The 16,487-nt window shown below is 40.9% G+C and overlaps 1 protein-coding gene and 1 long non-coding RNA gene across 6 annotated transcripts in view; one reads left to right on the top strand and one right to left on the bottom strand.

Moving 5' to 3' along the window:
- Positions 1–16,487, bottom strand: part of LOC107075445 (uncharacterized) — a 44,621-nt gene that overhangs the window by 4,248 nt on the left and 23,886 nt on the right. For all 4 annotated transcript variants that reach the window (XR_011183825.1, XR_001476975.2, XR_011183823.1 and 1 more), the window contains exons 2-3: positions 13,405–13,482; positions 5,215–5,313 (exon numbers count right to left, since the gene is read on the bottom strand). This is a non-coding gene — a long non-coding RNA (uncharacterized lncRNA). The remainder of the gene's footprint in view (positions 1–5,214; positions 5,314–13,404; positions 13,483–16,487) is intronic.
- LOC107075443 (uncharacterized) lies at positions 1,123–15,741 on the top strand. Of its 2 annotated transcripts, XM_015336594.2 has the most exons (10): positions 1,123–1,362; positions 4,477–4,528; positions 7,538–8,349; positions 9,588–9,641; positions 10,847–11,143; positions 12,014–12,043; positions 12,534–12,572; positions 12,974–13,061; positions 13,963–14,043; positions 14,641–15,741. In XM_015336594.2, the coding sequence occupies exons 1-10, from the start codon at positions 1,344–1,346 to the stop codon at positions 14,666–14,668; spliced, it is 1,500 nt and encodes a 499-aa protein (XP_015192080.2). In that variant the 5' UTR covers positions 1,123–1,343; the 3' UTR covers positions 14,669–15,741. The 2 variants fall into 2 exon arrangements, with proteins under 2 accessions (XP_015192080.2, XP_015192081.2); XM_015336595.2 differs by lacking the exons at positions 1,123–1,362; positions 4,477–4,528 and adding an exon at positions 4,551–4,643.

Below are 16,487 nucleotides of genomic sequence, written 5' to 3'. Positions count from 1 at the left end.
CCGGCCCCGTCATCCACTTGCACTGATTGATTACGGACAATCACCGCCGTTCGAATAGTTTTTTATTGCATGCTATGTTTATTATTTGTGAGAATATTTCCTTTTTTTTTAGATGTAGTATGGAAATGTATATTTTGTAAAAAAAAAACGGACAAACGTGGCAGGTGCATGAAAATTAACAAAATACGAAAAGGCCGGAGCGTCCTTAAGAGGAGGGATTACGATCGTGACACAATCGATTTAGTGCGAGCTTGTTACAGTGATGTAACCCTTTGCAGTAGGGAGTTCCTGGCCAGGTTCTTCCAGTTCTCCTTGAAGCATCTGGAGAGCTGAGAGAAACTGTTCAACTAGTGCAGTTCAGACATTAATGAGCAAATTCGGGTCATTACGTTCTCGGCTGGACTGAAAACCTGTAGACACACTGGCCCACCAGGAACAGATCTGGAGAGCCTTTTCTGAAGTCTGTAAACTGCTTTCTAACTTTTGGCTGGGAGATTCCTGAGATCCTGTACATGAGTAAGAGAATGCCAAATCACACACACACGCAGGACAAAATCAACGGTTTCAGCTGCAGGCTGGACGAGAAAAGCGGACAGTTGTTGAATCTCTTATATAGCCTTCATGCAGAGTTTCCTACAACCTTCAGTCAGAAATAATTTACGACCAACAACCAACAACTTACAGTATGTGAGTGAGGAAAACCACAGAGATGAAACCGCACATATGTTTTTTTTAAAAAAACAACCTTTGTTTCGGCAGAAAAAAAAAACTCTCAGTGGAGGTTGTTTGCACAGCATTTGCTGTGAATTTATTTGTTCTTACCGATATCATGCCAACGTGGAAAAACAGTCAATTATGTAATAAAAGGGCGCCTCTTTAAAGCAAGACCCGCTGAAAGATTATAACGCGTTAACACGTCATTTAATCAAAGTATACAGTACATCAATGCATCATACAAATAACTCCAATTCAAAAACACTACTTCCTCTCAGGGGTGAGAACACCACAGACTTTTCGTACGTGTGCTTGAGAAATCTAGAGAGAGAGAGAGAGAAGTTGATTGCGAAACAAAACCTCTTCCGTCTCATTGGGAGGATAGAAGAACCCAAGCCCACAGCGGAATTAACCATTTGGCCGCAGTGGACGTGTCGCGCACACCCGAAAACAGAAATATCTGCTTCTGTAAACCCACAGCAGCAAGAACTTTCTAACTTTTGATCGGATAAACCCTTCCTCGTCTCTCATACAGATCGAGACCAATAATTGATCTCCGTAAATTCGCAGACAAATCAGAAAAGAAACAAATTCGGCTGCTACCTTGAAAAGTGTCGATCGAGTTTGAAATGGCCGTAACGAGCAACGGTAAGTATTTTTTTAAACTATTTATTATACATAATTTATGTACGTCCAGATATGCATGTTAGGTGTAATAACTTCGTTTCAGCGATGTACTGATAAGCAATTAATATTTATTAGAAGTGTTTCTCAGAAACATCAACGAAAACGTTAAGAATTCACGTTGGCAAAGCAACCGTCACAAAGTATTATTACCTTTACTATGTTATATTAGCGGTGGATTATAAGCCTAGCTAAGCACAGTATATTACGCCTGATCGTTTATGTGAAAGAAAAGGCTGACTAGTGATATGTGCACATACAGATTTATGACCGCTTGGTGAATAAATAAAAGCTAGGCTCACAGGCTCGTGTTTTCCGTGTAAACACAACCCTAACACGTGTGTAATGGCATTTGTACAAGCCTGAAGGATATGTTTATGTACAATGCGGAAAACGATAAACCATGATAAATCGTGTGCAAACAATGATTGGAATTGCTTCCGAAGATAAAAAATGCTCTCACTTGTCGGAACCATAAATAAGTCCCCCCCACATCGTTTCCTCTCAAAGACCTTTATTAGGATAGTTACTTTGCAGATATGCCGTAGATGTTAGAGGAAGTTGTTTTTCAGAGAGTGATACAGCCTCGGGCTCTTCGTTACCTTTTCAAACCTGCTAACAGTGAGAAACGTTAACTAAATTCAAAACGAAATCCAAATAAATATCAAATATCATATAATCGAAGACGTTTAGTGAGTTCTTGAATAAAACTACCAGAAAGTACCCGTTTCTTTTCACAGTACCAAAAATGGTCAATGAACGAAGTTTAGTAGGCTATTTGTTAATGCTTACAAATATTAAAATAAGTCTGACTTTAATTAAATTACAAAAGGGCACTTCTGACAGAAGGCCTGTAAAATTAATCTGCGCAATTATCGAATTGGCTACAAAAATTGCTCCTTGCAAAACACTATGCGGGAATTATTGGAAATGTTGATGGGCTTTTTATCGTCTGTGATTCCCAAAAAATATTAGTCTTTACTGTAGATCCCGCGAACACGTTATGAATTTAAACTGGCAAAGTTTGTGGTTAGTATTAGGCAGATACTGCAACTGCGCATACTGCATATCAGTGAACGTGAAGATGACATAGGCTCAGACATAGAGGCTCAAAAACGATATCTTCACCGACTGTACAATTTGAAATTATTTTTATTTAAAAAAAGAACAAAAGATATTGCGTGCAAGAAGTCAAACGTGACAAGTCAAATGTGATCCGCGTTTGGTGAAGATTAATTGCGAATGGTTGACAATGTAGTTTATGTGAGAACAGGTTAACACTGTTAAACCTTACATTGGATAATAGACAGTTAGGTATAAAATAGGTAAAACATTTTTAATTAATTTGAAATTGTTTACTTTTTTAGCTTTGATAAACTTTTATAGCCAGTCAAATTACTTTGTGTTGCAACGCGTGATATGTATGTGCTAGGAAACGATGGTATTTAATATACAGTATAACTAAAGTGCATACTTTTTTAGATTATTTATGGTTTATTTGTATGCATTACGTAATTAGTGTATGGTTTAATTATCGAAAGTACTGGTTTTATCATCTTCAAAATCTTCAAAACTTTAAAATAAATGGAGAAATCAAACAACATTCAATTTTAACAGAACGCATACGGTAAACCGTTCTAAATTAAAGCCGTTCCCTTACCTTCATTCGTCTTGCAACTATTATAAAAAAACAAAACTACAATGTTTTCGGACTTTGATTTTTTTTCCGAATCGGCACTCGTAGTGTTGTGTGGTGTTTCTGCTGGTAAATCGCTCAACATGAAAAAAGACATATTTAACAGGAGGCCATTTTATCTTGAAATCAGATCAATTAGAACACAAATCTTAATAAAATTGCCTCAAAACCAATATTTAAAGGAACGAAAAACGGATAGCATAGATTACACATTGTACTGTTATATGTTTAAATTTAAATTCAACAGGTACTGTAGCGTTTCCAGCACCTCTACTACAGTACGTTTTTTATGTTACTTATAATATAACATTTGTATTTTTATTGAACGTTTAATTTGTTTAAAGCTCGCCCTCCAATGCTAAAGCTCAATTAGAATAATAGTAGTAGTTAAACTCCCCTGTCCTGTAGACTCAAGAGTACCTAGCCTACACCCGTGAAATATTCCGATACATTTTCACTCGTCCATTGTTGCCAACAGTATATTCATTCTTAGAAAAAGGTGAAAACCGTAATCATGGGTGATGTATCAGCTTAGGTGTGATTAATCACAGCCTTGATTTTTCAATCTGTTTTGAGAGCATTAGGCACAGATTATTCATTATTCAGTCTGTTTTTTACCGACCGAGCTGTATGATGTTTTGTGCCCAGACGTGCTTTTTTTTTTTTAATCGAGTACCAGAGGCTACCGTGTAAACTTCAATCTTAACGTAGGAAAACATCGAGCTTTTTCCCCAGATCAGAACAGGCCGGAATATTCAGAACAGTAACCGTACTGCGAAAAAGGCATAGGAAATGTAGGCCTTACATATTGTAAAGAGAGAGCTTTTAATTTGCTGCATTCTTACGTTTTGCGGTACAAAATCCGTAACATTTATGACTTATCCGTGCATGTTTCAATATACTGCGCTGGTGGAGAGGGAAGTCTCATAATACAGTATAATCATAAATTAAAAAAATAGTACCTCACACTTGAGCATCTAGTATGTGTGCACATGCTTTTAAAACGTAAAATTTCGCTTTTTATTGTTCCGCACTTGGCTTTTAGATATCCACCCCTCGCGCTTCCTTTCCGTCACTTTAAAGAGGTGTCACTGGGAGTTGTTGCCATCGTTGTCCTTATTTGAGTGCGATAAGTTTAAGTGCTTATTTCTGTCTGTTGGCAAAGACTCAACTTCCTCTTTCGAAATGCGTATGGAAAATGTTATGGTGGAAGCTTTTAAACAATGTCTTGAATGTGTCCTTTATAGAGCATCTTGTTAAATGTTCTGCCGATAACCTCCGAAACACAGGCTGGTATTGCATTTCATTGTCTGCATATGATCTCATGCCTTTCGCGTAACTGATATCATTTCAATGAATTGTCAAACATTTCTCTTTTTCAGATACCCAGGAACACTCCGATTCAGAAAAAACAAATAAATCGAGCCACAAAAGGTGAGCTTTTAATTCAGTGCCAACACGGATAGCAGAGACCATTCTGTAGTGCAACAGGAATGGATTAATATTCTTATTTTTCCATGCCCTAATTTATTTATAATGCCATAACTTGGTAAGTGTAACAACAAATGTTGCGTGAATATTTGTTGTGTAAATACACGTTGCATCAGAAAGGCTAGTTTTACTTAATCGGTCCTGTCTGCCCCTTGCATCGTTTTCTGCATTCTAAACCCTTGTTGTTAATTGTGCTAATTTTGTATCCTCTTCTCCTTGCTAATATTTTTCTCCTACTGTAAAGCACTTTTAGAGGTTATTTTTAAAGGCGATATGAAAAATACTACTACTAATCATAATAACTATCACACTTAAGCCAGCAGCCATATCGCCCTGCAACTCACAGCTGGCAGCCCACTGGAGCTCAGCAGGTGTGAGCCTGGCCAGTACCTGGATGGGAGACTCCTGGGGAAAACTAAGGCTGCTGCTGGAAGAGGTGTTAGTGGGGCCAGCAGGGAGCACTCACCCCCTGTGGTCTATCTGGGTCCTGATGCCCCAGTATAGCGACAGGGACTCTAGACTGTAAAAAGGCGCCGTCCTTCAGATGAGATGGAAAACCGAGGTCCTGGCTCTCTGTGGCCATTAAAAAGCCCAGGGCGTTTCTCGAAAAGAGTAGGGGTGGAACATACCTTTTCTTACTTCACTCAACCACGAATAGAGTTTCTCTGATGATAAGAAGGCGTCATGGATGTTCGAATCTCGTAAACAGCTAATCTGAGAAATTAGGGCTGAGAGAAAAAGGAAAAAAAAACAGGTTTGTGACTGGCAATATTTGAGCAAACACCCCCACCACACACACACACACCCTACACATTTCAAGCCGCCAGGTTTCTCTCTTGGAAAACCCCTAACAGTGTCCTGGAGGCGTCATTGCTGAATGGAGCCTCTGAGTACCCTGTGTACTCTCAAACACATTTGGAGATGTAGGTTCACATGAGTCATTTCCGCAAGCCGATGTGTGTCCACCCCGAGTGCGAGATTGTAAGGCAATGGTAAACACTGGTTTTTCGAATCTGCACCTGCTCACACCATAGAATGGGGGGTGGATGGGACCTACTGCACGTAGGACTGGCTGGGCAACAGTCCTAGAATTTCTTAGGAATTCCTATTGCTGGATCTGGCTAGCACAACCAGAGACCTAGACAGGCCTTCCTCTGACTAGGAAGAGTCATTACCTCCACAGCAGAATTCTTTTGAAAACAAGGGATATATGAATTACCCATATGGATTATGCAGATTACGCAGAAACGTAATACTCTGTTCTTCTGTAGTACATATGTTAGTGACATAATCCACTATATTTATACATTGCAGGGTATGTAAATATTATCTAGTCCCTTCTGTTTAATTAACAAAGCAGGCACTGATAGCTGTTCACCCATATGATTTATCAGTGTTGGATAGCTGAACCTGCTTATTTTGATATAATATGAAGTACATATGCCTAACGTTTCCTGGCATGACTAAATTGCAGCTGATTCTCACTCTGAAGAACATGACACAGATATCCATGTAATGGTAGCACCATAGCCTAGTATTTTTTTTTTACAGAAAACCGCAACCGATTAGTCTGATACGCACACGCAGAACAAGAGTTTTTTGTTGTTCTTTCCAAAATGGAAAAATATTTTGTCAAATTCGAACAATCACAAAAGTAATTTCAAATACTGCGCACGCTGTCATGATAGCAATTGCATTAACTACATCTTCCAAGCTCTGTCTCCGTTAACACGTCTGCTCGTTCGGATACAACTAGTGTTGCTTTTTCGAAACTTTTAAAACTGTTTTTAAAACTATACATTTGAACGATGGATTTCAAAACGTCACGCTCCACCTTTTGATCTCCAAATAAAATTACGGGTCGACAATTTTTTCATGAGGAGGATTTTTAAAACGTGAACTTTCAAAACCCACATATTGCCAGTTTGCATCCTTTCGTTTTAGTAATGACGTTGGCATGACCCCGAATAGCCAAGACAAAACTGCATCTTATTAAAATGTTTTTCTGCTCGTTTATTTTTAATGGGTAGTAAAAGACGCGCAAACGCAGGTGGAGGAACACACGGGATGGGTTTAAAAAAAAAGGAAAGTTGTCGGAAACGTTACTGAGATCAGTAGGTTTTTCAGGGCCAAGATGGAAGAGCACAGCCAGAGAGAGAAATCAGTGGAGGGATATCGCAAAGGCTTTCAGCATTCAGAGGCAGACTGAGCATTTGCGAATTAATTAAAGAAAGAACGCGGGAACCTCAGGATTACTGTGGGGGAAAAAAAACAGTATTACAGGTTCAAACCCGCGTCAGGACACTAGCTGACCGCGAGCGAGATCCGCCCTGGCAGAGGAGTAAGGTAGCGCTGCAGAAAGTTAGGGCGAGGCATCCTTAGGGAAACTGCACCCCTGCGGCCACCTCTCGACTGACAGGGAAGGGACGCGCCTCTCGTCCAAATAATAATAATAATAATAATAATAATAATAATAATAATAATAATAGCTTACACTTATATAGCGCTTTTCTGGACACTCCACTCAAAGCGCTTTACAGGTAATGGGGATTCCCCTCCACCACCACCAATGTGCAGCATTGCAACAGGCTAACTTTCATCTTTGCACAAGAGTTCCTTCTGATCACAGGATATGAGGCACCTCTCTCAGAAAGCACCACAGAAAGCTCAAATGGAGAAGTGATATCAAATATACTGGAGGAGGAGTTTCTCTGCACATACAGCATACAGTATGTACTGTAGAACAGAGGTTAGAGAGGATTTTAATGTTTGGTACCTATAGCATAGAAAACTAACTGCATGCGTGACAAATGTTCAGATACTGTACATCACCCATACATAAAATGTGTTTTAGGTTTGTTGTCAAAAGCCACAATACTCCGTTTCTATTGCTCTCTTAGAAATGAAGAGTTGGGCTTCTGAAACAGCTAAAAAATGACCTTTGTTTTACAGGGGAAGTGATGATGAAGAAACGTGTGGTGCCACTTCTTCCTGTGAGCCCTTTCGAGAAGATGGAGGAGTGATGGAAATTGGAGTCAGGGCTGAGATACCAGCAGGGGCCAGGGGCACAGGAGCTGGAAACTTGGAGGTGTTGAAGATGCCGACTCAAGATCTGGGCATGGAACATGACAGCATTTTAAAGAGGTCCTCTGCCATCCCCGATTTCTTCAGTGACGATGGCGATTTGAACACCACCGGAATGACAGAGCAAGACACCGTTCCTGAAAGGATGCAAGTATTTCAGGACTCAGGTCTGGAGGACACTGTAGTGAAGGACTCCAAGAGTCCCAACAGTTCATTTGGGACTTTGGGATCTGTTCCCACTTTGCCGTTTCCTGCTGGATCGCAGGATATTATGGAATTCCAAGGGCCGGTGCAGGAGCTCCTAGCTTCAGACACAGATAAGCAGGAAAGCGCAGAGGAAGAGCACGATCAGAGATCTCCAGATCCCGATAAGCCGAAGTTGCTCCCAAATCCTGATCGTTTCCTCGAGGCGAGGGTGGAAGCTCCAAAGGAAGCCAAGCCTGAACGTCCTGGAAAGAAATCCGGAGGGAAAGAAAAATCGGAGAAGGCGAGAAGGAAGAAAGGGAAGAGGGGTCAATCCGAAAACTCTTCGCAACTCTGGGAAAAAATGGCTCAATACTTGGTCTCTGTCCTGCTGCCGATCTCTCTGAAGATCGTGAAGACCTGCTGGAAAGGAAGCACCTCAAAATCGAGGGGCAAGGTCCTGAAACGACCAGGGAGGCCACAGACAGGAAAAGTCCGTACGTACAACTTGATGTTAAAAATCCTGTTGTCTTTCGCCAACGGCATAAATTTCTGAATGTGGTTTCCTTTCCCAAAAGGTGGTTCATGTGAGCAACCACAGCACCACCATCACCACAGCGAGGGTTCTGGCAGAATGCAAATGCAACTGACAAACCACTGTGGAATCTGAGTTCCACCCAAGCAAGTTTGGTGTAAATGCAGTCAGAATTTCCCTCACACAGTGTTGTCAACGCTGAAGTGAAAGTTCAGCAGGGACAACAGCAGCTAAGAATGAGATACTGTGGAAATGCTGGGAATACTTGGTGAGAATAGGTTTGGCTTCACCTGCTTGGTTAATGGGCAGCCTCCTGGCTACAGAACAAGGAGACTTGAACCCCATTCCGAAAGAACCAAGGCGTAGCTGCAAGGCGGAGATGGAGTGGAGGAGGGAAGCCTGAGACTAATGCGAAGGGAGGAGTTTGAGTTCAGGATATTGAGCTACTTTTGTGATGATGGCAAATAGGTGCAGCTAGGAGAGATTACTTAATCCCAGACTCCAGTCAATAACTTCCACTGTTAACAGCAAGTCTAACCTGCTCAAGATCCTTTCATTCAACCGCCACCGAGTTCTTACGTTTTGTGGGTTTTGGAGACTGAGAGACTGCATTAAGAGGATTGGTCCGTCTTGATGTGATGATTAGATTAGCATTAGAAATTAGTCTGACCCGGCGATGTAATCTGATCCTCACCCAGCACTGTGTGCTGAAACCAACATACTTGCAGGCAGGCATCCTGGGGAATTACAGTATGTCAGCAATAGGTTCATATGAGAATACAGCTAAGGAGATAGTGTGATGTTAATTGTGATCTTGGAGGGAAGCCACTAGACACTTTCTGAGACATATACACAAACACTGTTAACTGGTCGCTGGGCTTTGTGCATCTTGCTGAGCTTGATGCAAACAGCCACACAGAACGTTGATATTTACTCCACAGGTAATAGTTTTATTTTAGGGCGACTCATTTAGTTACAGAGTAATCTATTACAATTCCACTATAATTTCAAGTTGGTATGAAATATAGATCTTATTAATGATCAAATTGGGATACCTGAATATATATATATAAAATATATGTGAATTAACTGTGATAACAGTTTTGCAGATTGGTGACTCTCCATTTCTGCAAAACGTTCTGGAATGAGAAATTATGTGGTCTTTAAAACTATTAATCAGACACTTTTTCTGTGTTTCAGGTTGTCTTATCACATGCATATTTCTCTTATCATTGCTGAGAACCGCTTGCTGTGGTGAGTCTGTCTGGAGTTTTTTTTATTCATTCATAGTTGGTTATATGTACCAACCAAGTAAGTTGCCACTCAGCCATTTATTGTGCATCATGGTACTTTACTAATAATGTAGATTATTCTGAACCTGAAGTTTTTAAAAACTTTGGAAATAGTTAACTGCCAGACATAGTGATTGTTACGCAATAGCAGAGAGGACTATCCAGAAAACCAGGGCGATCTCCAGAGGCGTCGTCGATATAACATACGAGGTCTGAAAGCCGCAGGTAAAAGTACAAAACCAGAAGCATAGCCATCGGCCGTGAGGAAGCCGAGAGTCTAAACCAGACCATAACCCAAGTATCCCAGTACAGGGGCGGAGCGGTGGCTCTGTGGCTCAGGATCTGCGCCTGTGACTGGAAGGTTGCCGGTTCAAATCCCGCGGCCGGCAGAGGAATCCTACTCCGTTGGGCCCCTGAGCATGGCCCTTAACCCTAACTGCTCCAGGGGCGCCGTACAATGGCAGACCCTGCGCTCTGACCCCAAGCTTCTCTCCCCATCTGTGTCTCCATGGAGAAAAGCTGAGGTATGCGAAAAGACAAATTCCTAATGCAAGAAATTGTATAGGGCTAATAAAGAAACATTATCATTATCACATTATTATATTATTAGTACCAAAACCAGGAGACCTAGTCCGAGAACAAACCGGGGTCAGGCAGCCAAAAACCAAGTAGTAAGTCATAGTGAAAATGGAAGTAGCTCCAGCCAGGACAAACCCCAATACTGAGCACAGGGGAGAGTGTGAAGCAGCATTAAATAGGCCGGGGTAAATGGGCTAAGTGGGAACCATGCATTTGCCTGCTCAGCCTGGGACATTGAAAATATCAGGAATATAGCATTGGGCTGGAAACACAGCAAGAACAGATCATTTGTTGGGACACAAGAGACCGATGAAGAAGGAATCCAGATGAGATCGGTAGGTTTTTCAGGGCCAAGATGGAAGAGCACAGCCAGAGAGAGAAATCAGTGGAGGGATATTGCAAAGGCTTTCAGCATTCAGAGGCAGACTGAGCATTTGCGAATTTGGAATCCAGTATATATTAATGGCTGGTTGAAATGTATTCAGAGGTTTCTTTATGTAACAGAATTAACAGTGATTTCCTGATGAAAATAGGACGGAGAAATTGCATAACTCTAAGGTGAATATCAATGTCTGTCTTTCCTCTCAGGTGTACTGGCTTGCCCTGGAGACGTTGTGAAACTACATTTCAACCTCACTGGTAATTTAAAAGGACATGTTTCGCTTATTAACAGCACTTCCAACATCTACTTTTACTACACTCAACATCAGCCCAATACGTGTCGCCCAGAGGTGTTAGAAAAATTTGAACCATGCTTGTCCAAGGATGGCGAAACTCTCTACCTGACCAGGATCGCATCAAAGTCCACTGCAATCAAATACACCCTGGAGTATGAGACTGATGAAGGAGCTTCTGTAACCATGTCTCTCTCTCTGTCCTTGAAAAGTAAGTTCAATGTAGTGAAATCTGTGCAAAAAGGTGAAAGTTGTAGCTAGTTAAATACAAAAGTATGAGAACTGTACTTTGTTAAAGACGAATATTTTGCATAATTAACTTGGCAAATATACTCAACTAACAAATTAGCTTTCAGCAATTGTACTCTCAAGTGCATACTACATATGGTCATCATCATCATACACCACACTATTGTTTAATTTATTTGAATGTAATAAACTTTTAATTACGTCTTAACTCAAGGTCCAGTTCAATAAGCACAAACTTGTGAGAACCTTATGATATAGGCAACTAAATTATTTTCTTTGAATTAATTGTATATTGTTAGCATGCTCAAAGGGGTTGGACAGCCAGTTGGCCTTGGACCCCTAGAGGTTTTTTGGTTCCTCTCCTCCATGGTCTTCTGGTCTTTTCTGTTCTGTGCTCACAACATGCGTGGTCACCTGCATTGCTAAGCGCCTTGGGGGGACCTTGCTGTGAAAGGCGCTATATAAAAATACATTGAATTGAATTAAGATTCTATTGCACACAGGCAATATAATCTAGCCCTAGTCTGTGGGCAGACAAGCAAAATTCTCATAGCCAGGCACCACAAGTCAGAATCGGATCCAGCTGTACTAACTGCCACTCTGCCACACTGCGCACAGATGATTGAACATTTGTCCAGAGCTTTTTGTTTTAAAAATATTTTTAGAATCATGTTGTCTGACTTCATTAGGAGGAGCTGGGGTTGCCAACAGCATCTGTTGTGGTGCATAAGGATGTTGCTGTTATTATTTAGAAAGGCAGAAACCCGAGAAGTTTAAAATGAGTTATACTGTAGTGGCTGGTGTTCAGAATTTTTTGTTTGTTTCATTTTAGATTGTTCCGATGACAAGCATCCCACACCCAGTAAGTGTTTTTTTTTTTCAGCTTCCTCACCTGTTCCATTTATAGACAGGAGATATTCTCTTGTGGTTTAAAGCAGCAGAGATGAGAGAAAAATAAATATTTTATTCCACTCAGTCCAGGGAGAACCGAGAATTACTGGAATAGTGTGCAGCAATTCCAGCTTAGCCTGATAATTCTTCCTGAATTGGGGAAAAAAAAACCTGGTTTGTAGATCTTGTACTGCCAAGTCTAGATCTTCCTGTATTTTACCCATATTGGAAAATAGTGTCTCACCTCATATGTGGCTCCATAGCTGTACTGTCTACAGAGCTGAAAGTGCAGATTACAATTCAATTTGGCACAGTTTAAAGAAATAAAGATAATTAAACAGTCTACACAGACCTCAGTGGTTATGTTGGGGGGGGTTGTTTGAGTGGCCTGCAAACTCTGATTGCCAATGAACAGCAGATCAAGTGAGATCCCCTTACTGGTTTTCTTCTTTTCCACACAGCGCCACCTACCTCTACTCCATCTCCCCTTAAGACTGACTGTAAGTTCTACAATTAACTGCTTTAACAAAAGATTGTAACCAATGTGGTTTCCTTTGCACTATTACTGACTTTGTCGCATGCAAACTTTTATTCTCTCAATGACTCAAAAGTGTGATGTGTGTTATATCGATTTGGCTGTGAGCAGCCCATTCATAAGAACTGCTTCATGTGTCATCTCTTTCATAACTCTCACTTGGGGACTTTTGAGGGATTTATTCTGTAAATCTAAGGTACATTTGTGCTTTTACTGCTTAAGAACATAAGAAACGTAAGGAGTTAATTATTCCCAGGTTCATATGCAGGCATTTCTTGGAAGAAAGTATGGTATTGGCTTTAACAACGTTCTCATTGATAGTAGATATATTAATAAGAAATCTTGTTGCTTTTTGTTCTCATCTAGGGGCAGCTACACCTGTCTTCATTACAGTGGCTTTCGTCTTTCTTGGATCCTTGATTGTGGGGCTGATTTTAAGACACCGCTGTAAGAAGTAAGTGTGACTGAATCGGTTTTCTGATTGTGTTGATATTGTATGGGATTCTGCTATTTCAGAAGCCAGACCAGGTGTAGTGCAAGTGCTCACATTACTCCTGTCCTGGAGTCCTTACACTGGCTTCCTCTCAGGTTTCGTGTTGACTTCGACGGCTCGACATGGCTTGGCAACATGAGCTATTTGACTTACTATCATTCCACTGTCCACCTCGAAACCTTCATTCGTCTGATTCTGGTCTTGTGTCTGTCCCCCAAGCTATCTTACACTCTATTATTCATAATAATCTATTAAGAATTTACATTATGTAGTATACCGAGGCATATGAGAAGACTGGACTTACACATCAAGCATCCATCCTGGTCTGTCGATTCAGATTTGTGATCAGGGTATGGGGAATGTGGAAAATGTCCCATCAAGTCTGAAACAAATCAAGAAATCCAGCATCACCTGAAGTGTGAGGAACTTCAATGTGCAATTAAGGCTAGAATAAATCGTTCGATACTGCCCTCTAGTGTCTAGCCTGGAGAAATAACAGGTGATTTCAGAGGACGGTTGAAGGAAACAAGTTTTTTTTTTTATTTTGACTCAGAACAGGTAAGGTATATGGATTTTGTCAGTCAGCTGTAGTCTATTTCATGTGAGAGAGCTGAAAGTCCACATTGTGGTTTGAAAGACAGAAATTAAATTTCCTGTTGACAGAAAGCAATAAAGAACTTCCCTGGTGACAGAAAAGATATCGTAATTCCAGAATGGAAGTTGAAAACTGATTAGGTAGACAATTATGGCTAACGTGCAGGAGGATACAGTACAATCGTGCTAAGCCAGTGTGCATGGTGATGAACAGAATTGTGCAGTGTGTTTTGGGGTTCTTAACCTCATTCTCTTTTGATCTTTCTAGGAAGAAAATGTCAGGTGGATGCAACACAGTGTTGTGTTATTCACACAATAGTGCCTCACAAGAGGAAACCACACAGGATGGGTAATTAATCTTCTGTCTTCACCTATTCACATTAATTTAAACAAAACATGTTTCCAGAAGCCTAGTATGCAGAAAAGTGAAATTTAAGAGAAAATTACATTTTGACTTGAAGGAAAACTTAACACTACACTTGACAGATACACACAGCTCTTTTATAGTTGAAAGGATAAGAAGAACTGTAAGGATTTGTTAATCTCCTATTAGCTCGCTATACAATAAGTGCTCTCAGACATTCAGTCATAAAGCTTGAGCATGTGAATTTTCTCAGTGCTTGTGTGCATTTGCCTGAACTTCCATGAGATCAGGTTCATGCAGATTTTTTTTGTCACTCTATGTGCTAAGCCTGAAAAATATTTGATTGGGTTTTCTTGCATTCTGTTGTTATAATTAGTTTCAAAATAATGCAGTGTATAGATCCATGACTAAGGCTAGGAAAAATGAAAAAATGCACTTTAGCATGGAAATGTAGATTAAAACTTGCATAGCATTACAAAAAAACAGCTTGACTATGAAACACATACCCAACCTTATGGCTCATCTGATTTATCCCGTACTACCTTACATCATGAATACTCATGCCATTCGTCCTTCCTGCAGGCAAGCGATGAATCGGATGTTAAACTGAAATCCGACTGATTCTTCAGCAGTGGATGCTGTAACTCGGACAACAGGAAGCCAGTCTTTGGAATGAGCTGTAGCTCCAGGTTTGCCTGGCTAGGCCTGGCCTCCACCATGCTGTTCCTGAATTGGTTAAATGATGAATTATACTGAATTCTAATATTAGTAAGGACTGTAAAATAAATACCAGTCTGCTTTTCACACCTCCTTTTGAGCCTTGGTTCCTCGCAAGGTTTCTTCTTCCTGTAATGTGAGGGAGTTTTTCCTGGCCACTGTCGCCTTCGGCTTGCTCACTGGGAGCTCAGGCCCAGGAGTCTGTGAAGCGCTTTTTACAATGTCACAAGGCAGTGTGGTGGCATGGCTGCCTCACTGTGTGAGTGCACTGTTTGTAATTCCAGGGCTTTACAAACAGTGGAGCATGTACTGTAGGTTTTCTCCTGGTGCTCTGGTCCAGAGACATACTGGGAAGTGAATTGGCTTCTGCCCTCCCATGAACTGGTCCCCCATCCAGGGTATACACTTCCTTATGCCCGGACACTGGAATATCTCCCAACTCTTCTTGAGAAATGCCTGGCCATCATTAATGATCGCTGAGAGTCAGGACCTCGGTTTAACATCTCATCCCAAAGATGGTGCACACTACAGTAGAGTGTCCCTGCCATTATACTGGGGCATTAGGCACTGGTCCCACTAACACCACTTCCAACAGCAACCATAGCTTCCCGGGAGGTCTCCCACTGACCAGCCTCAACCCTGCTGAGCTTCAGTGGGTGGCCAGCTGAGTGCTGCAGGGTGATGCAGCTGCTGGCTGTAACCCCGTCTGCTTGTGCTTTGTTATCTATAAGCAAATCATATAAATAATTACGAGCTTCTGCTTATTAAATGTATATCTGCTTCATAGTGGTGTATCGTTTTCCTTAGATCCGTTACTTCGCTTTTCCAAGGGAATTTAGTCGATTGTGTACACTCAACGCGATAGTTTGTTTTACATATCTTATGCGTTTTATTCTGCTGTTATTGTTCTCTTTCCTAGTTGTTGATACTACTGAAACTGAAAATAAAAAACTTTGTTTTTCAACATTTCTCATGGTCGCTCTTTTGTACTTGACTTTCCCAGACAGTTGCAGGAAAAAAAAAAACGTATTCGGCGTTGTCACAACAGATCCAGTCTCAACTAGACGGTGGTTTAGGAAATTACCTGAACATGTTGCAATATCTTCAGTTCAGCGGCCTGAACTAAAATTCCATGATAAACTTTTTCTAGTATCAGTATCAGCTATCTTTTTTTAAATCGAGTTCCAGACAGAGGCTGTTTTTATAAGCATAAAATGCTTGTATTCCGATTCCAAAACGTCCTAATGTTTGCCTTTCGCACCATTGCCAGTCTGTAACTCTTTTACTCCTTTTTCTATAAACTGTTCCGCTACAGCGCCGACGTACGCGTTGTTGTTCATTGTGCAAGTACACAATTTGGATTGCCTCTCATACGGGTAAGAGTGCGCATTTTCAACAGAGGTAGATACGTGGAGTTCTTTAGTTACAAGCTGCACCAGCTGAAGCACGAAAGGTGATTTCTATCGCCTATTACTGTGGGTTTTAGTTTTCATTAAATCAAAGATCACACTTACAACCTACTGCCGTTTACAGTATTAGAGGGTGGAGCTGGCTTCAAAACTATCCGGGAAAAAAAAAAATCTTCTTTCATTTCATTGTTTATGTCTGCGTTAGCCCAAAGCGAAAGGGTAGACAAGCTGGATTTTTAAATTCTTCTTCCAAAACTGTAGGATGCAACAACACTCCTAGCTCTCTTAAGTCAAACTTCAAAA

The sequence above is a fragment of the Lepisosteus oculatus genome, chromosome 27 (genome assembly GCF_040954835.1).
Source record: "Lepisosteus oculatus isolate fLepOcu1 chromosome 27, fLepOcu1.hap2, whole genome shotgun sequence".
Lineage (NCBI taxonomy): Eukaryota > Metazoa > Chordata > Actinopteri > Semionotiformes > Lepisosteidae > Lepisosteus > Lepisosteus oculatus.
Note: the sequence above shows the minus strand (reverse complement) of the source record. Positions and strands in the feature narration are given on the sequence as shown.